Genomic DNA, 25,282 nt, shown 5'->3' with positions numbered 1-25,282 from the left:
TATATTTTAATGTTAACTCGAAGCAGATATTTAAGATATTTTTTTGGGAAAACATGGTCACATAAAAAAAAACTGAGGCAGATATTGCCAAAATTCTGTTACCAAACTTTGCATCTGAACAGTTCTTCCAGTAAAAACATCTTTGTAAAATGTCCAGTGTAAATAGTTAGTCCTTGTGCATAGTTGTTAGGTATGTTAAACTTTTAAATAAATGGTTTCCGTTTCTGAAAAATCTGAGTCTCAGCGCAATTCTGTTACCGTGGAATTGCCCTTAAACAAAAGCACATTCATCTAAGAATGTTCATCCTCCGGTGGGTCCCAATTAAAAACAGTCTGAAATAAAACGTGAATTAGATCGAATGATTAAAGTACTAATGACAAACATCCGTAATACACAAGAAGGACCATCAGACGAAAATACTCCAAGTCCAACTATAAATGCCTTTGAATCCCCTACACCGTAAATCTTCTAGATCAACAGGCCTGTCACCATGTTTGAAGTTATTGGCCATTCAAATGTACTCCATCCTTCTATTATGAAAAAGTGGGGGGGGAAAAAGAAAAATTCATTATCTGGCATATGATGCAAGACTGTCGTAAAACAGTGTGCAACAACAGTGTTTTCTAAAGATGCTGGCAGGCAAATATAAACAGATTATGATGATTTGAGAGAAAAGGCTTAATAATCACACAAGTGGGTATGTGTTGCACTTCATCAACTCAGCCTCAGTGGAGGAATACAAATAATGTGTTTTCTAAAATTCCTTATTCCGTAGACTTTTACACTCATACCCGTACACGGGTTGAAAATGGCAGATTTGGGTAGGCTTGGGCAGTGTACAATATATACCACCGACCGGGGTATTTAGAAATAGCCACAGGATGGTTTTTCAATACCATCAATATCATTTAAACTATTCATTTGAAGTTTTTCAATAGATTTTCATATTTGTAGCAATTTCAAAAAAAAGTAAATACCTGCCGTCAACATTTTCAAAACATTAGGAGATAAAGCAGATCACGTTCTTTATGTCAGCTGTCACATTACTTTACATTATGAAGCTCACATAGTTCTCCAGAACAGTTGAGCCAGTCATGTATCTGTTTGTAAATAGCACAACGGGAGACAACGGGAGCAGGTGAGTCCAGCTGTGTATTGACAGGGGTTGCGTTTTATATTGAAAGTCAGTATTGTTACACTTCAATAGAGTGATCAGGGACAAGCAACTATAGTTTTCATTCACAGAAAATACATTAGTGCAAGACATTCGGCAGAAAATAGCTTAATTTTCATCAGACGACAACATACACAAGTATATGAGCTTACAATGAAAAAGCAAGGTGTTTTTTGCAAAAACGATGCATGGTCATCATATTTCTAACGTTTAGGCCTATCATATTGTTTCTTGTTCACATTCACTTGTAAATGTCCAAACTCACCAAAAATGACATTCGGTTGCTCCTACCTACATACACTGTATGTATAACTTGATGAGCTGGATTGCCTGTCTTTGCAATTAGTTTATTTTCATTTCTGCTGGTTGGCATATTTCACATGTGCTAATTTTGTTAGCATTAGCATTAGACGCCCAAATAGATTTTTTTGGGGCGGTTTGTTTTGCGCCACCTTGTGTACAAAGCCGGTAATAATGTGAATCCCGGTGTGAGATCAAGTATGACAATATGAAAATCTGGATACCGCCCAACCCTACTAATAAGTGCCTAATTTGGAATGTACTGGCTACTGCAACATGCTACAAATGATGTCAGTGCAGGCTCTGAATTTCACAGTGCTGTATGGGTCTTGACTGACAGCTGTGCTGAACTTGAGCACCGCACTCAACAAGAAGCTGCACACCTCCCACCTGCAAAATTGGGCAACTTTTGCAATTTTTTTGTTGTCTGAGTGAGGAACTGCTGTAAATTAAGAGGACTCAATGTATGTTCAAAAAATACAGTTGAAGTCGAAAGTTTACACACACCTTAGCCAAATACATTTTAACTCAGTTTTTCACAATTCCTGACATGTAATCCTAGTAGAAATTCCATCTTATGTCAGTTAGGATCACCACTTTATTTTAAGAATGTGAAATGTCAGAATAACAGAGAATGATTTATTTCAGCTTTTATTTCTTTCATCACATTCACAGTGGGACAAAAGTTTACATGCACTCAATAAGTATTTGGTAGCATTGCCTTTAAATTGTTTGACTTAGGTCAAACTTTTCCAAGTAGCCTTCCACAAGCAAAAGTGAATTTTGGCCCATTCCTCCCGACAGAGCTGGTGTAACTGAGTCAGGTTTGTAGGCCTCCTTGCTCGCACATGCTTTTTCAATTCTGCCCACAAATGTTCTATGGGATTGAGGTGAGGGCTTTGTGGTGGCCACTCCAATACCTTGACTTTGTTTTCCTTAAGCCATTTTGCCACAACTTTGGAAGTATGTGTGGGGTCATTGTCCATTTGGAAGACCCATTTGCGACCAAGCTTTACCTTCCTGACTGATGTCTTGTGATGTTGCTTCAATATATCCACATACTGTTCCTCCGTCATGATGCCATCTATTTTGTGAAGTGCACCAGTCCCTCCTACAGCAAAGCACCCCCACAACTTGATGCTGCCCCCCGTGCTTCGCAGTTGGGATGGTGTTCTTCGGCTTGCAAGCTTCCACCTTTTTCCTCCAAAGATAACGATGGTCATTATGGCAAAACAGTTATATATTTTTTTCTTCATCATACCAGAAGACATTTCTCCAAAAAGTACGATCTTTGTCCCCATGTGCAGTTGCAAACCGTAGTCTGGCTTTTTTTTATGGCGGTATGGAGCAGTGGCTTCTTCCTTGCTGAGCAGCCTTTCAGGTTATGTCGATATAGGACTCGTTTTGGATATAGATACTTTTGTACCAGTTTCCTCCAGAATCTTCACAAGGTCCTTTGCTGTTGTTCTAGGATTGATTTGCACTTCTCGCACCAAAGTATGTTAATCTCTAGGAGACAGAACGCGTCTCCTTCCTGAGCGGTATGACGGCTGTGTGGTCCCATGGTGTTTACACTTGCGTACGATTGTTTGTACAGATGAACATGGTACCTTCAGGCATTTGGAAATTGCTCCAAAAGGATGATCCAGACTTGTGGAGGTCGACAATTTTTTTCTGAGGTCTTGGCTGATTTCTTTTGATTTTCCCATGATGTCAAGCAAAGAGGCACTGAATTTGAAGGTAGGTGTGGAAATACATCCACAGGTACACCTCCAATTGACTCAAATGATGTCAATTAGCCTATCAGAAGCTGCTAAATCCATGAAATCTCCATTATTTTCCCAAGCTGTTTAAAAGGCAGTCAAGTTAGTGTATGTAAACTTCTGACCCACTGGAATTGTGATACAGTGAATAATAAGTGAACAATTGTTGGAAAAATTACCTTTGTCATGCACAAAGTAGATGTCCTAACCGACTTGCCAAAACTGTAGTCTGTTAACAAGAAATTTAAGGAGTGTTTGAAAAACGAGTTTTAATGACTCAAACCTAAGTGTATGTAAACTTCCGACTTCAACTGTAGATGTTGAGGACTATAATGAATATCACTTTGTCATACAAGCAAGCCAAACAAGTCCAAATGTGTGCTTCACATGTCCTTATCATAAAACTCATGTCATATAGTGTCAACATTTATGATCACTATGTTTGATCTACAATTACAAGATGACATGGCATCATACCCTGGGGTTGTTCCGAACAGAATGAGATTGTTTTGTCTATTATGAAGAAAATTTGCTGCAATTATGATTTGTTCTCTCTGAATTTCCCTGTGAAATCCAAAAACTCTAAGATCATATTTTATAACTTAGCTTGACATGGCAATAGGACAAGCTTTCGTTTTTGGATTGCGTAAACAACAGTAATTGTGTGATGGCGGGGATGTAGGGTTGAGTTCCAAACAAAACTAAGTGTGCTTGCTTAGTTCCTCAACGACACAGCTAGGAGAGCTAAAAAAAAGCACCTAGTTGAAGTTGAAGTCTCTTCCGAGTCATAAAAGTGCATTGAAATTAATTAGGAACGGGCACACTTTGGAGGGGTGTTTGGCCACTTGAAGACACCAGTTAGTCATCGCACTCAAACACCTTGCCATTTTTTGTGTTGTTATGTTGCCCCTACCCCACATTCTTCAGGAATATTCTCATGTTACTGAATGTCTCCAGAGTTTCTTCTGATTTCGTTATCAGCAAATGCGGTGAAAAGTACAGTAAATGTCAAATGCACATAAAATCAACAGTTTGGATTCAGTCGTGTCAGGTGAATTGTTGTGTACTCAATTTTGGTCTAATCATTTTACCATAATCTCCAAACTGTTCCCTTTTGCTTGCTACTATGCATATGCATTCCATATTTCTTCCGTAAGAAACATTTCAATGTAGCCCTATCCGTATAGGCAAATTCCCACGAGTGTAAAGGATAACACATGTACTCTATAGGGAACGCAACACAGCATTTCCAGCCAGAGGAGCTGGTGGTATGACTGGAGACAGTAGTGTAGTACAGGACATAAGGCTATGCGAGGAGTGAAAAACATCCTGACAGCAGATGCATGGCGTGCAACTGCAGCAAGCAGGCATGTGTATCAGAGTGCCTTCTCTATAAAAAACAAAAAATGCGTGACTGGGTTAAATGAAGATTAGGTTAAACGAGGACAAGCCATGGACTCATGCTTCCAGCTTCTTAGAGGAATCTATGGGTTTCACCATTCAACATTGTAATGTCAGGGGTGTATGTGAAATATGAAGTAAATGTATGATTAGTAATTGCCTATGTCACCATTTAAAAAAACACCATCAAAATGAATCATACCCACACAGCCGTTAGTTTAACATGTGAATATTCCAGCAAAACATTCCAGCAAAACCAAAGCATAATTTCTGTCACTATAAAATAGCTCCAGGGAGCAGTATGGAGGATGCACCACGAGCCTGGGCAGATTAATTAAGTCTGGTATCCATTATGAGTACAGAAAGTGATATTCTCCCTTGTTTAGTAGGGTTGAGGGGTAAGAGGAATGTAAGTGTTTGAGCTGTAGAATTATGACATCATTCCACATACAAACTAGGCTTGGGTGGTATACCGTATAGCGGGGTATTTGGAAATAGCCACGGGATGGTTTTTCAATACCGTCAACACCGTTGAAACTATTTTCTTTAATACAGTTGAAGTTGGACGTTTACATACACTTAGATTGGAGTCATTAAGTCGTTTTCAAACACTCCACAAATGTATTGTTAACAAACTATAGTTTTGGCAAGTTGGTTAGGACATCTACTGTGTGTATGACACAAGTAATTTTTCCAACAATTGATTACAGACAGACTATTTCACTTATAATTCACTGTATCACAATTCCAGTGGGTCAGAAGTTTACACACACTAAGTTGACTGCCCCTTTAAAACAGCTTGGAAAATTCCAGAAAATTATGTCATGGCTTTAGAAGCTTCTGATAGGCTAATTGACATCATTTGAGTCAATTGGAGGTGTACCTGTGGATGTATTTCAAGGCCTACCTTCAAACTTAGTGCCTCTTTGCTTGACATCATGGGAAAAGCAAAAGACCTCAGATAAAATATTGTAGACCTCCACAAGTCTGGTTCATCCTTGGGAACCATTTCCAAATGCCTGAAGGTACAACATTCATCTGTACAAACAATAGTACGCAAGTATAAACACCATGGGACCATGCAGCCGCGATACAGCTCAGGAAGGAGACGCGTTCTGTCTCCTAGAGATGAACATACTTTGGTGCGAGAAGTGCAAATCAATCCCAGAACAAAAGCAAAGAACCTTGTGAAGATGCTGGAGGAAAAGGGTACAAAACGATCTATATCCACAGTAAAACAGAGTCCTATATTGACGTAACCTGAAAGGCCGCTCAGCAAGGAAGAAGCCACTGCTCCAAACCACCATAAAAAAGCCAGACTACGGTTTGCAACTGTACATGGGGACAAAGATCATACCTTTTGTAGAAATGTCATTTGGTCTGATGAAACATCAAAACAAATCAAAATCTATTTGTCACATGTGCCGAATACAACTGGTGTAGACCTTACAGTGAAATGCTTACGTACAGGCTCTAACCAATAGTGCAAAAAAGGTGTTAGGTAAGTCAAGACATAAAACAACAGTAAAAAGACAGGCTATATACAGTAGCGAGGCTACATACAGACACCGGTTAGTCAGGCTGATTGAGGTAGTATGTACATGTTCAGTGCCTTGCGAAAGTATTCGGCCCCCTTGAACTTTGCGACCTTTTGCCACATTTCAGGCTTCAAACATAAAGATATAAAACTGTATTTTTTTGTGAAGAATCAACAACAAGTGGGACACAATCATGAAGTGGAACGACATTTATTGGATATTTCAAACTTTTTTAACAAATCAAAAACTGAAAAATCGGGCGTGCAAAATTATTCAGCTCCTTTACTTTCAGTGCAGCAAACTCTCTCCAGAAGTTCAGTGAGGATCTCTGAATGATCCAATGTTGACCTAAATGACTAATGATGATAAATACAATCCACCTGTGTGTAATCAAGTCTCCGTATAAATGCACCTGCACTGTGATAGTCTCAGAAGTCCGTTAAAAGCGCAGAGAGCATCATGAAGAACAAGGAACACACCAGGCAGGTCCGAGATACTGTTGTGAAGAAGTTTAAAGCCGGATTTGGATACAAAAAGATTTCCCAAGCTTTAAACATCCCAAGGAGCACTGTGCAAGCGATAATATTGAAATGGAAGGAGTATCAGACCACTGCAAATCTACCAAGACCAGGCCGTCCCTCTAAACGTTCAGCTCATACAAGGAGAAGACTGATCAGAGATGCAGCCAAGAGGCCCATGATCACTCTGGATGAACTGCAGAGATCTACAGCTGAGGTGGGAGACTCTGTCCATAGGACAACAATCAGTCGTATATTGCACAAATCTGGCCTTTATGGAAGAGTGGCAAGAAGAAAGCCATTTCTTAAAGATATCCATAAAAAGTGTCGTTTAAAGTTTGCCACAAGCCACCTGGGAGACATACCAAACATGTGGAAGAAGGTGCTCTGGTCAGATGAAATCAAAATTGAACTTTTTGGCAACAATGCAAAACGTTATGTTTGGTGTAAAAGCAACACAGCTCATCACCCTGAACACACCATCCCCACTGTCAAACATGGTGGTGGCAGCATCATGGTTTGGGCCTGCTTTTTTCTTCAGCAGGGACAGGGAAGATGGTTAAAATTGATGGGAAGATGGATGGAGCCAAATACAGGACCATTCTGGAAGAAAACCTGATGGAGTCTGCAAAAGACCTGAGACTGGGACGGAGATGTCTTCCAACAAGACAATGATCCAAAACATAAAGCAAAATCTACAATGGAATGGTTCAAAAATAAACATATCCAGGTGTTAGAATGGCCAAGTCAAAGTCCAGACCTGAATCCAATCGAGAATCTGTGGAAAGAACTGAAAACTGCTGTTCAGAAATGCTCTCCATCCAACCTCACTGAGCTCGAGCTGTTTTGCAAGGAGGAATGGGAAAAAATTTCAGTCTCTCGATGTGCAAAACTGATAGAGACATACCCCAAGCGACTCACAGCTGTAATCGCAGCAGAAGGTGGCGCTACAAAGTATTAACTTAAGGGGGCTGAATAATTTTGCACGCCCGATATTTCAGTTTTTGATTTGTTAAAAAAGTTTGAAATATCCAATAAATGTCGTTCCACTTCATGGTTGTGTCCCACTTGTTGTTGATTCTTCACAAAAAAATACAGTTTTATATCTTTATGTTTGAAGCCTGAACTGTGGCAAAAGGTCGCAAAGTTCAAGGGGGCCGAATACTTTCGCAAGGCACTGTAGATATGGTTAAAGTGATTATGCATATATGATGAACAGAGAGTAGCAGTAGCGTAAAAGAGGGGTTGGCGAGTGGTGGGTGGCGGGACACAATGCAGATAGCCCGGTTAGCCAATGTGCGGGAGCACTGGTTGGTCGGCACAATTGAAGTAGTATGTACGTGAATTTACAGTTAAAGTGACTATGCACATATGATAGACAGAGAGTAGCAGCAGCGTAAAAACAGGGGTTGGGGGAGGCACACAATGCAAATAGTCAGAGTAGCCATTTGATTAGCTGTTCAGAAGACTTATGGCTTGGGGGTAAAAACTGTTGAGAATATTTTTTGTCCGAGACTTGGCACTCCAGTACCGCTTGCCATGCGGTAAAAGAGAACAGTGGCTGGGGTGGCTGGGGTCTTTGACAATTTTTAGAGCCTTCCTCTGACACTGCCTGGTGTAGAGGTCCTGGATGGCAGGCAGCTTAGCCCCAGTGATGTACTGGGCCTTACGCATTACCCTCTGTAGTGCCTTGCAACCAGTCAGAATGATCTCGATATTGCAACTGTAGAACCTTTCGAGGATCTCAGATGCCAAATCATTTTAGTTTCCTGGGGGGGAAATAGGCTTTGTCGTGCCCTCTTCACGACTGTCTTGGTGTGTTTGGACCATTCTAGTTTGTTGTTGATGTAGACACCAATGAACTTGAAGCTCTCAACCTGCTCAACCTGCTCCAGCTACAGCTCCGTCGATGAGAATGGGGGTGTGCTCGGTCCTCCTTTTCCTGTTGTCCACAATCATCTCCTTAGTCTTGGTTACGTTGAGGGATAGGTTGTTATTCTGGCATCACACGGCCAAGTCTCTGACCTCCTCCCTATAGGCTGTCTTGTCGTTGATCAGGCCTACCACTGTTGTGTCGTCTGCAAACTTGATGGAGTTGGAGTCGTGTCTGGCCATGCAGTCATGGGTGAACAGGGAGTACAGGAGGGGACTGAGCACGCACCCCTGTGGAGCTCCAGTGTTGAGGATCAGCGCGGCAGATTTGTTGCTACCTACCCTCACCACCTGGGCGAGACCCGTCAGGAAGTCCAGGATCCAGTTGCAGAGGGAGGTGTTTAGTCCCAGGATCCATAGCTTAGTGATGAGCTTTGAGGGTACTATGGTGTTGAACGTTGAGTTGTAGTCAATGAATAGCATTCTCACATAACTGTTCATTTTATCCAGGTGGGAAATGGCAGTGTGCAATAGAGATTGCATCATCTGTGGATCTGTTTGGGCGGTATGCAAATTGGAGTGGGTCTAAGGTTTCTGGGATAATGGTGTTGATGTGAGCCATTACCAACCTTTTAAAGCACTTCATGGCTACGGACGTGAGTGCTACGGGTCTGTAGTCATTTAAGCAGGTTGCCTTTGTGTTCTTGGGCACAGTGGCTATGGTGAACTGTTTGGCCATAATGACCATTGATATGTTTGGAGGAAAAAGGGGGAGGATTGCAAGCCGAAGAACACCATCCCAAACCATGAAGCACGGAGGTGGCAGCATCATGTTGTGAGGTGGCAGCATCATGTTGTGGGGGTGCTTTGCTGCAGGAGGGACTGGTGCACTTCACAAAATAGATGGCATCATGACAGAGGAAAATTATGTGGATATATTGAAGCAACATCAAGACATCAGTCAGGAAGTTAAAGCTTGGTCGCAAATGGGACTTCCAAATAGACAATGACCCCAAACATACTTCCAAAGTTGTAGCAAAATGGCTGAAGGAAAACAAAGTCAAGGTATTGGAGTGGCCATCACAAACCCCTCACCTCAATCCTAGAGAAATGTTGTGCAGAACTGAAAAAGCATGTGCAAGTAAGGATGCCTACAACCTGACTCAGTTACACCAGCTCTGTCAGGAGGAATGGGTCAAAATTCATCCAACTTATTGTGGGAAGCTTGTGGAAGGCTACCCGAAACGTTTGATCCAAGTTAACCAATTTAAAGGCAATATACTCAATTAGTATTTGGTAGCATGTAAACTTCTGACCCACTGGGAATGTGATGAAAGAAATGAAAGCTGAAGTAAATCATTCTCTCTACTATTATGCTGACATTTCACATTCTTAAAATAAAGTGGTGATCCTAACTGACCTGAAACAGGGAATTTTTACTAGGATTAAATTTCAGGAATTGTGACAAACTGAGTTTAAATGTATTTGGCTAAGGTGTATGTAAACTTCCGACTTAAACTGTACATTTCAATATGTGTACCTACTTTTTAAGTAAATATCTGCTGTCAACTTGTGCAATACGTTAGGTGAAATGAAGAACAGGATCTTTATCTCCTGTCACAATTTTCCGTTGGGACTGCCGGTAAACTTCCTCATTCACGTGGTTTATGAGCTGGGATCTTATCAATAAATAAAAGGCACAAAATTGCTGAGGGTTCACAAGGAGGGCATGTGTTAAGCTGTATTGTTGCATCACCTTCTGGGATAAAAAACATGGAAAATAAAACAAAACACTAAGTGAGAATAGGCATTGGCTTGACATGTCAAAGTGGACAGGGATGAAAAATAAGTGTCATACTCTCACAAGGCTTTAGCAGTGGAATTATTAAGTTTGGAGCTTTTTGGGGCATGAAAAGTAAGGAAAACCCAAAGGCACCAGCTAAAACTCTAAATCATTAGGCCTGGTGAGACAAATCCTGATGGGGCAGCAGTAACAGAGTGACTTAAGCACAGATGATATTGGGGTATAGACTAGAAGAGCAAGGCTTTGGTAGCCTACTTAGTGTGTTTATGTTTTAGAACTAAAGCGAAACACAAAACTATCTTTGCTTTGACACAAATAGTAAAAAAATAAATACTAAATGACCAGTAATCACCGGTTTAAAAAGAGAAGGACCATTAATACAAGGTAAATTAATACTTATGGTGGCTTAATTATCAACAGCTAATATATCACAGATACAAGGAAATCAATGTCAGCATATTAAGACTGAGATGGATCTGCCAAATGCTGGAGCAAACAAATTCTAGGTTCTGAACCTCTGAAATGTCAGATTTCTGTCCAAACTCACGTGTGCACTTGTGAGCGGTTTGTATGTCCTTAGGCCAAGTCTGAACGAACTACTACCACTCACAGATAGAATGGAGTGGAATATAGAAAGAGCAGGATGTTTTCTCACCATGATTCTCCACCAACCAGAGGCTCTCAAGCTGAACAATATGAACTTCAGTACCTATCAGCTGATTCAACATGGACCCGACAAAGTGTGCATATAGGGAAGTATTTTTAAAACACACCTGCATACATGCCTAACTGCGCACTCCCCCACATGCACATACACACTTTAGTTATTGCTTAAGACAAAAAATAATTCACCAGTCATTAATGTGCTGCATGCAATTTTACGCCGTTTCAATCTTGCCATCCCCATCCTTCTCTCTGAGAGATGATATGACAGTGGGTTAAGATGGATCTACATGTAAACCCATAATAAAGCACCACTGGAATGTTTAGGCAGGACGATAAACAGAAGGATGAGTCACTGACAAGCCTGTTCAAATAAATCTACTCTAAATGAGCAGGATCAAAGACCTGATATTTTCATCCAGTCTACAGTATCACCTTATAACAGACAGGTTGCTGGCAGCACTTGAGTGGGAAATCAAAATGAAAACAGATACAGAGAGTATTATTTAGTCTCTTCTTCTGTGGTCCATAGACAAACCATCACACAGGTTTGCATCCATTCACTAAACTTCAGTTGCCAAGTAGGTCTCAACTCCCACACTATGAACACAAGTAAGGACAGTAAACACAGAAGAACCAGGGAAGTAGTAGCAGTGTTTCGCCTAGATTTATTTAGCAGCGGCGCAACGCTGAAAGATGCACTTTTAAGATCAGAGTGACAAGTTACAACATTGAATTGCCCGAGAAACCTCCTGTAATCCTGGAAGTGTAGCCAACCCTTTAAATATATGTACAGTGCACTCAAAAAAGTATTCAGACCCCTTGACTTTTTCCACATTTTGTTACATTACAGCCTTATTCTAAAATTGATTAAATAGTTTTTTTCCCCTCATCAATCTACAAACAATACACCATAATGAAAAAACAGGTTTTTGGATTTTCTCTCTCAATTTATTACAAATATTTTAAATTAAAATATCAAATGTACATAAGTATTCATACCCTTACTCAGTACTTTGTTGAAGCACTTTTGGCAGCGATTACAGCCTTGAGTCTTCTTGGGTATGACGCTACAAGCTGGGCACACCTGAATTTGGGGAGTTTCTCCCATTCTTCTCTGTAGATCCTCTCAAGCTCTGTCAGGTTCTACACAGCTATTTTCAGGTCTTTCTAGAAATGTTCCATCGGGTTCAAGTCCGGGCTCTGGCTGGGCCACTCAAGGACATCCTTCCATTTAATAATTATGGAGGCCATTGTGTTCTTGGGGACCTTTGATGCTGCAGACATTTTTTTCGTACCGTTCCCCAGATCTGTGCCTCGACACAATCCTGTCTCAGAGCTCTAGGGACAATTCCTTCGACCTCATGGCTTGGTTTTTGCTCTCTAAATCATGTCAAATCAATTTAATTTACCACAGGTGGACTACAATCAAGTTGTAGAGACATCTCAAGGATGAGCTCAATTTTGAGTCTCATATCAAAGGGTCTGAATAGTTATGTAAATAAGGTATCTGATTTTTATTTTAAAGAAATTAGCATACATTTCTAAGAACCTGTTTTATCTTTGTCATTATGGGGTATTGTGTGTAGATTGAGCAACATTTTTTATTTAATCCATTTTTAGAAATAAGGTTGTAACGTAACAACATTTGGAAAAAGTAAAGGGATCTGAATTCTTTCCGAATGTACTGTATGCCCCAGGAAGACCCAAGCCCTTATTGTGTTCCTGTCCAGAACGCAGACTGCTGTCATCTCCAAATGGCTCCTTTCACAGGGAATAAAAGTATGTGCAGTTGCCAGGCAACTGTGAAATAATAAATACATAAATAAACAAACTCCCAGATGTGTAATGTTGCAGTGGAGTTGACATAGTGCCAGTACTGGACTCAGTTACCAAGGTCATCAGGTTGAGAAAATATGATACAGAGCTTACACAACTCACAACTCAACATCCATAAACACTAGACAGTTTAAGACATGCGACATAAACAATTAAAAATAAAACGCACTGCTAACGAAATTGTTCCTTTTCCCAACTATAAATACAAGACAAATGGGCAATTCCACAGTGACGGAATTACTCTGACACTCAGACATTTCACTTTAAAAAAAAGGTATGACAAACAAAAAACATTGATTTCAAAAAGTTCAACAAACTATATACAAACTCTATGCACAATGACAACTTCGAACAATTTACAAAGTAAAAAAAAATATTACTGGAAAAAATTTGCAGATACATTTTTCAAACAGAATTACAGTAAAATCTCCCTCAGTTTTATTCTGTTATCAAAGTTTGTATCATCTGCACAGTTTTTCCTGTAAATGTGTTTTTGTAAAATATTCTGTGGAAATTGTTGAAAGTACTCCTTGTCCATGGAGTATGGTTTGTTAAACTTTGAAAATCAATGGTTTTTGTTTGGTATACATTTTAAAGCGAAAATCTGAGTTTCAGCATAAATCCATTACCATGGAATTGCCCATAACAAAAAATAGGAGACAAACAATAAAACATATCTACAACCAGTGAGTCAGTCTGTTGGTTTAATTGCTAAGTAAAAGGCAAGATAATCAGGTGAAGGAATTATGCGTTATCACATCCTGGGCATCTGGGTATTTTCCCATTTCACCCCCATGTGTGAATTGTGAGTGAGTTGTTGCAAACTTTCCAGAAACATTTCACAACCTGAGCATTCTCCTAGTACCTGGTATGTAGTGTGAGATCTAGCTCCATCAGAGGGGCTGGAGGAGTGTGTCTCACCCCAAACTTCTTGTTTTGCATTTTATAGCAGCCGTAAAACAGACAGAATGTAAATCTGCACTTTGAAGGTGCAGAAGAAAAAGGGCTTTGAGTGAAGTAAAAAAAAAAAAAAAAAAAAAACAGGTATTCATTTCACCTCATTTACAGTTCCAGAAGCAGAGAAATGGGTCAGAGAGCTCAAGTTAAATCAGACCATTGAAATACAATTCCAGGTTTTATTTTCATGAGTAAAGAAACAGGTTTTTCCACAAGACCCAAGCTAAATTATATTAGGGGATCTTGAAAGCTTCATTATGCTTTGGAGATAGGACTTAAAAGTTAAACATAATTGTATCACCATTTTTCCAGAAAAGGTTGGAAGAGAGGGGAACTACAGTATACAGAAGGCACAGATCCAGATAAAATAACAGTATGGTTAGAAAATTCATTAAATCATTTTTAATCACATACCGTTTTGGCATAATGTATGCTTCCCACGATGTTGAGAAGCACTGCACTGCGTGCTGTTAAAGCTCCAATTATTTTATTCTACTATGGTATATTTAGGTTTACACAACTTTGAGCTCCCTCAAGATCCATTACAGTAACGTCCACAGTAAACACCACTTAAAATAGCCCATTAGTTTAATAGTATATGACTTTGTACCCTTTCAATGTCTGACAGCATGTGGTTCTGGAGGTTAAAACAACAGGCCTGTGTTCTCCTGCAGTAGAGAGAGAGCCTACAGCACATTCCCCACACGACACTCACTTCCTGTCAAAAGCTCTTACTCAGCACCAAGGAGGAAGACAAGAATGGGGGCCTGTATACACACGCACACTCCACACTGTTTCAAGACAGAATGTGGACATGTGCAGCAGAGAGGAGACATACCCTTTTTTGGCATTTTGACCCAGTTTGTGAGTCTGCCTTTTTCCATACAGAATCAGTTTTACATACGAGCTCAGCATCAACGTACTCTGTTCTATTCCTATTGGGCGAGAGTGGGTAATGTTGCAGGGCATGGACTACTTGGTGTCACTGTACAGTTAGTTATTGTTACAGGCTTTGTTTTTTCCATTTATGTTTTGTGGTTGGACTTTAGCACGTATAGCTCATTGGCCCGTGGGGCGCACCAACTGGTGTCACCTCGTTGGTCAGTGTGTGTTACACCTGTGCTGGTTGCCATCATTGGTGGGAGGGTATTTCACCCGTGCTGGCCTAGGTGCTGTTTAAGAGTGGCTGGCCCAGTGCTCCAGTTGTCTTGAGAGATGTGGAAGGTCAACACCTTTATTTGGCTCTCCCTATTTTGATTTCTAGACAAACAATCCTTTATCCAAATCCCCTGGTTTCGTTTTGCACAACTTTTTTGTTTTGCTTCCTGTCTTTAACTTTAGTGTTTTTCTTTTGTTTGCCTCTTATTGGGCAAATTTAGTGGGCGCTCAGTGGACACCCCCAAGAGTGTATTTCAGAACCCCTCCTGTTTCATTTTGGTTTCTGGTCAGGTGACTTTGTTCCCCTTTCTGTTTGAGCAACATTTTTGGTTCTTGCTGAGGAACATGACACTAATGACATTTGGTTAGCATGAAATGAACAATAAAATGTAAGGTCTCCAAATACACATCTGTTTACCTTGCTTGTAACTATGGAAACTACTCATACATGGACATATTCACATTTGTTTTTAGAAAACGCTTTCCCACACTGGAGTGAATAAAAATCCTCTTATTATACTGAACAAAAAGATACAGTTCATATAAAGGAAATCAGTCAATTAGGTCCTAATCTAGGGATTTCACATGACCGGGAAGACAGATATGCATCTGTTGGTCAAAGATACCTTGAAAAAAGGTAGGGGTGTGGATCAGAAAACCAGTCAGTATCTGGTGTGACCACCATTTGCCTCATGCAGCAAGACATCCCTTTCGCATTGAGTTGATCAGGCTGTTGATTGTGGCCTGTGGAATGTTGTCCCACTCCTCTTCAATGGCTGTGCGACGTTGCTGGATATTGGCAGGAAATGGAACACGCTATCATACACTCGATCCAGAGCATCCCAAACATGCTCAATCTGTGACATGTCTGGTGAGTTTGCAGGACATGGAAGAACTGGGACATTTTCAGCTTGCAGAAATTGTGTACAGATCCTTGCGACATCATCATGCTGAAACATGAGGTGATGGCGGCGGATGAATGGCACGACAATGGGACTCAGGATCTCATCACGGTATCTCTGTGCATTCAAATTGCCATCGATAAAATGCAGTTGTGTTCATGGTCTGTAGGTTATGCCTGCCCATACCATAACCCCACCGGCATGGGGGTACCATTTTCACAAGGTTGACGTCAGCAAACCGTTCGCCCACACAATGCCTTAAATGTGGTCTGCGGTTGTGAGGCCGGTTGGAAGTACTGCCAAATTCTCTAAAACAATGTTGGGAGGGACAGCTTATGGTAGAGAAATTAATATTAAATTCTCTGCCGACAGCTCCGGTAAACTTTCTCGTGACATCTGTGGCAATGTGTTGTGTAACAAAACTGCACATTTTAGAGTGGCCTTTTATTGTCCCCAGCACAATGTGCACCTGTGTAATGACCATGCTGTTTAATCAGCTTCTTGATATGCCACACCTGTCAGGTGGATGGATTATCTTGGCAAAAATGCTCACTAACAGGGATGTAAACAAATTTGTGCACAACATTTGAGAGAAAGAAGCTTTTTGTGCATACGGAACATTTCTGTGATCTTTTATTTCAGCTCATGAAACATGGGACCAACACTTTACATGTAGCTTTTATATTTTTATAGAACTCCACACCACATTCAAGTTCTTCCTGCACCAAAGTACTTGAGGTAAGGTGACCAGAGTTTGGAAATTATATGCACAAGAAAAAAAAAGTGGAAAAAATGATTTGTTTTTATTAATTATAGCACAGATATGTACTAACCCATCCACAGTTCTCGTTATCTTATCCTTTCTAGTAATTATAGAATCACCCATGTTTTGTAGCCAATGCTGGGCATGTTGTTCATGTGGTGGTTAAAATGTAGCCCATCAATGATCAAACATTCTCAGAAGGTCTCATAAGGTCTGAACAAACGAGTTTTACATACAAATTTGATTGGACACAGGGTTTGATTATTTAAATATCAGCCTCAATTTAACTTCCAGAGTTGCTTTTTTCATTCTGAGAGCTAATCAGTGACATTTCCGGGGATGCTCGAACTCGGGACAGGCCACCAAAATCGGGGACTTACCCCGGAAATCAAGGATGTCTGGTCATCCTAACTTGAGGGCTACAGACAGTTTGACACCTTACAATCATTAATGGATTTAAAACAGGTAATGCATTGACAGGAAATTTGAGGCATTTCAATATGACCATGTCATTTTATTTAGAAGTAGGGCACTAAAACAAATTGTAATAATCTGTAACGGAGGTTCTCCATGGTCAGGGGACTTTTATTATTATTCAGCTCATTATTTCCCATAATTCTTCGGGAAAAGGATCTGATCCAAACTGGTAGGGAAAATATGCCACATACCCACTAACACTGTTTAGGCCTATTTCCTTCTAATGTGGTGATGTACAGTGTAGTCATCATGATGTTTCTGGATAACTGTTTCTCTCCGACAACAACCCCTACTCTCCTCCAACTTAAAATCTTACACACTCCCTTCAGCTCAAAAACTCTGATACAGATAGCAGGGGAAACAGACAAAACAGAGGACACTATAAATACGTGTATATCCTCAGCCCCACTTAGTATACACGTATCAATTCAGTTAGAAGTGATATAATGCCTCTCAAAGTAAAAAAAAGTCTTGACATACAGTAGATCCGTGTGTGTGAACGTGTTGGAGAAAATATGTATTTCAACACCTCATGACCATCTGGAACAACAGATACTGGCTTAATGGATTTTATAGGGAGGATTGGAAAGAAGTCACACTGCAATGCAAGCCAAGAGAGACCTATGTATGGCTATTCAGATAAGATGTCTTATTACTTCACAAAATAAAAACACACATTCCTAAGAGTTTTTTTTTTTACTACTCTAAATGAAGACTTCCAAAACTTCTCAAGGCTGGAGGTTGAGATGGGAGGAAATGTTGTTAAGCACCTTTAAAACATTAGCAAGGCTTTATACAGATCCTTGTCCTTTTGCATAGTGCAGGTTACACAAGTTTCAAAAACAACGGGAGTCCAGAGATACGGTCACAGACAATAAAACCTGGAGTAAACATATACTGGAAGTTCCCACACAATGATTTCATTATGGGTCAAACTCTGGGCTGTGTCCACTTCAGGACAGAGTCCCACATCAACAAAGCCCTCTCCTCTAATGAAAACAGAGCCAGATGTTACAACGCTGACGATAACATGTAAGGACCAATCAGAGCATCCTAAACAGGCTTGGAGGTACATATACAGTGCATTCGAAAAGTATTCAGAGCCCTTCCCTTTTCCACATTTTGTTACATTACAGCCTTATTCTAAAATTGATTCCATTGTTTCCCCCCCCCTCAATCTAAACACAATACCCCATAATAACAAAGTGAAAACAGGTTTTTACAATCTTTGCAAAATGACAAATTAAAAAAGGGAGGTGACCAAGAACCCGATGGTCACTCTGACAGAACTCCAGTTCCTCTGTGGAGATGGGGGAACCTTCCAGAAGGACAACCATCTCTGCAGCACTCCATCAATCAGGCCTCTATGGTAGAGTGACCAGCGGAAGCCACTCCTCAGTAAAAAGGCACATGACAGCCCGCTTGGAGTTTGCCAAAAGGCACCTAAAGGACTCTCAGATTCTCTGTTCTGATGAAGCTGAGATTGAACTCTTTGGCCTGAATGCCAAGCCTCACATCTGGAGGAAACCTGCCACCATCCCTACGATGAAGCATGGGGGTGACAGCATCATGCTGTGGGGATGTTTTTCAGCAGCAGGGATTGGGAGACTAGTCAGGATTGAGGGAAAGCTGAACGGAGCAAAGTACGTAGAGATCCTTGACGAAAACCTGCTCCAGAGCGCTCAGGACCTCAGACCGTGGTGAAGGTTCAACTTCCAACATGACAATGACCCTAAGCACACAGCCAAGACAACGCAGGAGTGGCTTTGGGACAAGTCTCTAAATGTCCTTGAGTGGCCCAGCCAGAGTCCGGATTTGAACCCAATATTACTTCTCTGGAAAGACCTGACAATAGCTGTGCAGCAACGTTCCCCATCCAACCTGACAGAGCTTGAGAGAATCTTCTGAGAAGAATGGGAGAAACTCCCCAAATACAGCTTGTAGCATCATACCTAAGAAGATTTGAGGCTGTAATCGCTGCCAAAGGTGCTTCAACAAAGTACTGAGTAAAAGGGTCTGATTACTTATGTAAATGTAATATATTTCTGTTTTTTTTATAAAGATAAAAAAAAGGTTTTTGCTTTGTCATTATGGGGTATTGTCTATTGATGGGGGGGGGGGGGGGGGGGGGGGTTTAATACATTTTAGAATAAGGCATAACAAAACGTGGAAAAAGTCACGGGGTCTGAATACTGCTTAATGCACTGGTTAATTGTGCATATATACATTTTTAAAAACACAAGGATACTCTTACTAATGTTGAAGAAAGAATGTCTTTAAAAAAAATTACAAGCCCCATGGGATAGAGTACATCCTGGAACTCCACCAGATAAGAGGTAGTAGATAAAGGCTATTGCTGTTTCACGGTTGAGATTGTATGACCACTCACCCTGAACCACTTAGATTCTCAATAGGATTGCCTTAATTCCTTACATCCTTTCCTCCCCTCCTTTTTGAAAAAGGTGAAAGGTAATCGAGGAGGAAACAAATACACTTGTATAAAATTAAAACTATCCTTTTCCACTAGGGACATTTATGGTTACAGAGGTGAAATCCTCAAATACATGTATAACGTGGTTAAAAAAAGAAATGTAACTAGTTATGCTAGACATTTTATTGATAAAACAAGTAGTAATGTAAATGTATGCATGCTTTTCTCCTGAGAGTACAACAGCTGTTTCAAAGGGGGTGTGGCAGATTTCTAAATTATTCCACCAGAGGCACTCGAGGAGAGGAGCAAACTCCTCTGTTTACCTATTAACAAATTGACACGCTCATACATATGGCGACCACTTATCGGTTTTCGGGTCAAGGAGGAAAAGAAGAAGGGATGAGGAGGATTGACTTCTCCCAATTGAGAAAAGGCCAATGACTGACCAGAGATGGAAACAAAGAGTAATATTCACTTCATGCCATGGGCTGAATGTTAACGTGGAGAATTCCTGCCATGGTCATAGAAGGCACTAGAAAACAACATGTTAAAGAGATTGCCTCTGTGCACGCACACACACGCACAACGTTGCATACAGTATGTCCGGCAGACTTGGGTTTAGGGACGCCCTCTTGTTAAGTTGTTTTCCTGGAAAAGGCAGGGATGACATGGAGCTTTAAGGAATGCAGAGCAGCGTAGCAGCAACGGGGCCACAACCAGGTGGAGCTGAGCTGGAAGTGAGTGTGAGTGTGTGAGAGAGACAGAGAAATGGGGGTTACTTTAAAACCAGCTGCCATAATTCCTGTATACAAAAGACAAACTGCATATTTTCTTTTAACCAAAAAAAGAAAACAAGGCCATTAAATTAAATTAACAAAGAGTGCATCCTCAAAATCCTCAGGCTCGCCAGAATTTAAGAGCAGGTTTGATAACTGTGCTCCAATTAAACAATGATTTTTACTATAACGTCCACCCAAACAGACCTGGATTATATTGGGCACACATACACTGAGGAGAGGCTTAGAGCATGAAACATTCAACAGATATTAACTCATCATAATCAAAAGAGTACTGTAATGAAAAAGAAAATAATCAAGGGAGAGTAGAGCAAACAGAATCCCACTGACTAGACATCTTCATATCCAACAGGATAAGAAAGAACAGTCAAGACAGACTAAGGCATGGGTTGTCTTGTGTCAAGCTGAATATGAAACCCCTTGTTTTGTATGATATTATTTGAGCTTTCATGGGTTGTTTTCATTGGGATGATTATCTCATATCTTGTTAATGTTCCCCGTATGGTCTCCTTTGGCTGTTTCTCCAGCCGATGGCGACTCACTATCTTCATGTGGGATTGATAGAGAATCTTCTTCAGTTACATAACGCTGGAATCTTCCTCTACAAGATTGTGTGTTGCAATAACGGATGATGGTCTCATCCTTTACACACTCCTAGGGACGTCTCATTAGAGACTGACCACACACAAACCTGACATCAGTCATTTAACTGTTCACTGACATGACAGTGACAGAGATTGATGATTAGATAGGAGAGTGAAAGAAATTATCACCACCTGGAAAACTATAACATTGGATGCAGGTCTGCTTTGTATCTCAGCCAGATCTATGATATAGGTTTGTACAGTACAGAAAATAGACTATATGATCTATTAACTAAAATGGTCTTCATAGACACTTTTAATGAGGTTAAATAAGCATAAAAAAAATGTAGGCTTTTACAATGGTGATGCTACCAATGACCAGGACATATTTGTAGGATAGTTTGGTCTCATTAAGGGTTCTTACTGAGAGAAGTGTTTTTGCCAGCTATTGAGGAAGGTAAAACTTGAGTCATGACCATAACACACACTTGCTCATAGCGACTCCCATTGGTTGAGTCGTGTGCATGCTCCTCAACTGCTGACCACAGCACAAACATTATTGATGCATGTGTGCTGACCATAGCCGTGGGAAGTAGTTTGGGTGCGGCGTTGCTGTGTTTTGCTGAGGGGGTGGGGTGGGGTAGAGCTGTAGAAACATTACTGAAGACGTCTATATCGGTCTGCTAATACAGGACTAGTAAAGGCCAAGTGCACTACTTTTTTGAAAAAATTGAAACTAAATGTATTCTGAACAAAAATATAAATGCACCATGTAAAGTGTTGGTCCCATGTTTCATTAACTGAAGCAAAAGTTATCAGAAATGTTCCATACACACGAAAAGCTTATTTATCTAAAATGTAATGCACTCACAAGTAACCCGGATGGCGCTGGGCCAATTGTACGCTGCCCAATGAGTCTCCCGGTCGCAGCCGGCTGTGACAGAGCCTGGACTCGAACCCAGAATCTCTAGTGGCACAGCTAGCACTGCCTTAGAATACTGCGCCACTCGGGAGGCCCCAGCGTTTGTAAATTGGGTCTGATAATTATCTGTACAAAACCGTTAATCTGATAGTACTTGTGGAATATACAAATACTTGATGTTTTCCAGGTTCTTGAAATACTTTGCAAATGCAACTTCTATGTGAAAACTGAAATGGTCTACTCTTCCTTTTCCATTTTAGTAGATGCTCTTATCCAGTGCATACATTTTCATACTTTTCCGTACTGATCCCCCATGGTAATCAAACCCACAATCATAGCATTTCAAGCGCCATGCTCTACCAAATGAGCCACATCATCGTCACAAACCACTTGATGTCTCAATGTCCTTAAACATTGTATTGTGCATTGTTATTCTTCATGGTGATGGAAAGTCTCAGGGTACAAACCTACATGACCATACAGTAGTGTACATTTGCATTACGTGGTTTGTAAGGATGGTAAATTAATACTGCAGTAGTGTTTGTTTGATCAAGAAAACATTTGAATTTAATGTGGATGTTGTCTTTTCCCATAACTTTGCACCTTTTGATGTAAATGTTTGAGGAATTATTTGTATTTTGTCTGAATACCATTAGAATGACAATCGCAGAGAAAGGGACAGGGCAACAACTCTTACAATTCCACCTATTGAATATTTATTTTTTTGCTCCTGCTACAGAGTTCTATATCAGTCTGCTAATATTAGTAAAGGCCCAGTGCACTACTTTTGTGAAGAAAAATAAATATATATATCATTTTTAACAGGGGGTGTTGCAGCACCCCTACTTCCCGCTGCTATAGAGGTGACCGTGACCACACGTAACAATGCTAAACTTAAGTCTAAATTAAATAACTAGTGTTGCATAAACTATTGTACCGTGTCTATAAAGTTTGTTTTGATTGAGGCAACGTTCTATATCTGACTATATGCCCATCCTAGGGGGAAAAAATACGATATGACATTGATTATATCTCAATTCCATCCCAGCAGAAGCCACAATGTCTAGTTGCTTTCTGTGGTCAAAAGAAAGTACAAAGAAATGTTTCAAATGGTGACAAAAAAAATGTGCTGGACAGTCTAACGCTACAAAGTAATACATAGGCCTACAAATGACTGGACACGAAAATAAGCAACTGAATGTGGAGGAGAAAACTACAAATACCATATGAAGAGTAAAACATCGTTTTTGGAAGCATACCGTTGGCATCATTCCCATTCTCAAAACAAAGGAATGTTTTAAACTTTTGCAAAACATGGCAAAAATATCTGTATTTCTTTCTTTACCTAATAACATGATTTCCAGTTTCTTGCGGTCCACTCGAAATCTCTCCTCCGTCCACTCCGGGTCTGGTAAGGCATGGGGTCCGCTCAAGTCATCCTCGGACCCGGGGACCGGGGAGTCAGTACTACGCTCGCTATTTGAGCCCTGGTCCGACTGTTGCAAGTATCCGCTCAGGGAGTCGCACTGGGTAGCCATTGCGCTGCACAGCAACGTTTCCAATGGCCACTGCGTTTCTAAAAAAAAAAGTAAACTACCACGTTGTGGATTGTAAAACCTACTTTCCCTTATTTATCTATCACTTTGAGATTTTGTCCAGACTCATTGTTGCGCATTGACTTCTTCCTCGACCGTTTCCTCGAGCCCCTCTGTTTTCCCCATTGAGTGGCGGTTTGGTTTGCTGAGTCTAGAACACAAGTAAAGTTTCAGGTGTCAGACACAACTCCAATATGTGGGACTCCTCCCAAATGTAGTTTCTTTGGCATGTACTATTAATTTCTCTCATTTGTCCCAATCAACAGGTTTATTTTCCATTGACCCAGGTTTATCCGACAAAAACGTCGCAAAAAAAAAACATTTGAAAATGTGTAACGAAGATAGGTATAGGAGGAATGTTCTATAGATCGACAACATTTCTATTCGTTCGGGAGGTGTTCATCTTCTTTTGTCTAATTTTTTTCATTGCGCCAAATTATGATGTAAACGGTGTTTTCGAATAAATTAGGATTGCCGAATAATTTTGAAGGTACGCAGGTCACATGATGTCAACAAGTATCCTACCCTAACTATAAAGCTCCACTCCACATTGAATTCTAAGGGTTGAGGGATTGATTGAAATTTACAGAATGTTACCTGGTGGAAAATGGGGGCGGGTCATGCTTTTTCAATTTCAATCAAGGGGAGGATTTAGTATTTTTGTTCAATCTAGTTCAGGGGAAGGTCGTGTAATTTATTCTCAGTGTTTTAGAATCAGTTACTAATTAGGCTATAAATTGATGTGTGCTCGATGTTGCCCCTCATCTCTGATTCTCAGCTGGTACTGCAATGTCAAGTGCGCCTATAGGCTATTTCGTGTGTTCTCAATCAAGTGATTCATTGCCTATATGCTACGGAATGCATGCTCGGGAAAAGCACAGATCAAAATTATATTTCTATTATAGCTGCTGGGATGGTGTAAATGACATGATGAGGAGGACCGAAGGTCAGCATTGATAGCTTGTTACTACTATAATTTATTTGATTAAAATCAATAGGTTTCTTGCCCATTATGTATTTATCAGGGTTATTGACCTCACAATAAGCCAGATTCGAGTAACTTACATTTTAGTGCTGAAACATGAAGCAGCAGCAGCTATGCCACAATCAATCTGCCTGTTTGACAGATTCAATTAGGCTGCTATATCCATAGATTTGTCGGTCAATTCCGCCTCTGTGTCAGTGAAGGGCTGTAAGTTAAAAACCAAGACTCAAATTGATGGGGTAAGAGAGGGTATGTCATAGGCCTACCTTTTATTAAAGAAAATGGCAAAAAGCACACGCCTATCCCTTGTTAGCTTAAGATTTGGAAGAAAATAAAACGGATCAGAATATACAAAGTGATCTATAACAGTTATTTAGGGTGGCAGGTAGCCTAGTGGTTAGAGTGTTGAGCCAGTAACCGAAAGGTTGCTGGATTAAATCCCTGAGCTGACTAGGTAAAACTCTGTCATTCTACCCTGAGCAAGGCAGTTAACAACCCACTGTTCCCCAGTCGCTGTGGATGTTAATTAAGGCAGCCCCTTGCTCTTCTCTGATTCAGAGGCGTTGGGATAAATGTGGAAGGCACATTTCAGTTGAAGGCATTCAGTTGTACAACTGATTAGGTATCCCTTTATTTGGTCCGCAATGCTTTATGCTAGAAACATGTCTATCCATGCTGGCTTTTGCAGGCAACCTGAGACATGAAACAGATAGGTGGAAGGGCGTACAGGCTGTAGCCAATTTATTATTGAGCAATTTACCTAAATGGGTAAAGGAAACCTTTAAAAACTACTTCATTTTTATTCAACAGTAAACATGTTTCCATCCACAGCTTGTAT

The 25,282-nt window shown here is 40.4% G+C and overlaps 1 protein-coding gene across 8 annotated transcripts in view; it reads right to left on the bottom strand.

Moving 5' to 3' along the window:
- The window catches only part of LOC110502528 (protein bicaudal C homolog 1-B), a 75,888-nt gene extending 51,880 nt beyond the window's left edge, over positions 1 to 24,008 (bottom strand). For 4 of the 8 annotated variants that reach the window (XM_036960076.2, XM_036960078.2, XM_090216991.1 and 1 more), the window contains exon 1: positions 23,210 to 24,008. In XM_036960076.2, coding sequence (XP_036815971.1) covers positions 23,210 to 23,402 — 193 coding nt within the window. In that variant the 5' untranslated portion in view covers positions 23,403 to 24,008. The remainder of the gene's footprint in view (positions 1 to 23,209) is intronic. The other 4 variants (XM_090216989.1, XM_036960077.2, XM_090216990.1 and 1 more) reach the window with 1 other exon arrangement.
- Between the last annotated feature and the right edge of the window lie 1,274 nt (positions 24,009 to 25,282).

Source organism: Oncorhynchus mykiss, chromosome 23, assembly GCF_057628025.1.
Source record: "Oncorhynchus mykiss isolate SJ-2025 chromosome 23, ASM5762802v1, whole genome shotgun sequence".
NCBI classification, from domain to species: Eukaryota; Metazoa; Chordata; class Actinopteri; order Salmoniformes; family Salmonidae; genus Oncorhynchus; species Oncorhynchus mykiss.
Note: the sequence above shows the minus strand (reverse complement) of the source record. Positions and strands in the feature narration are given on the sequence as shown.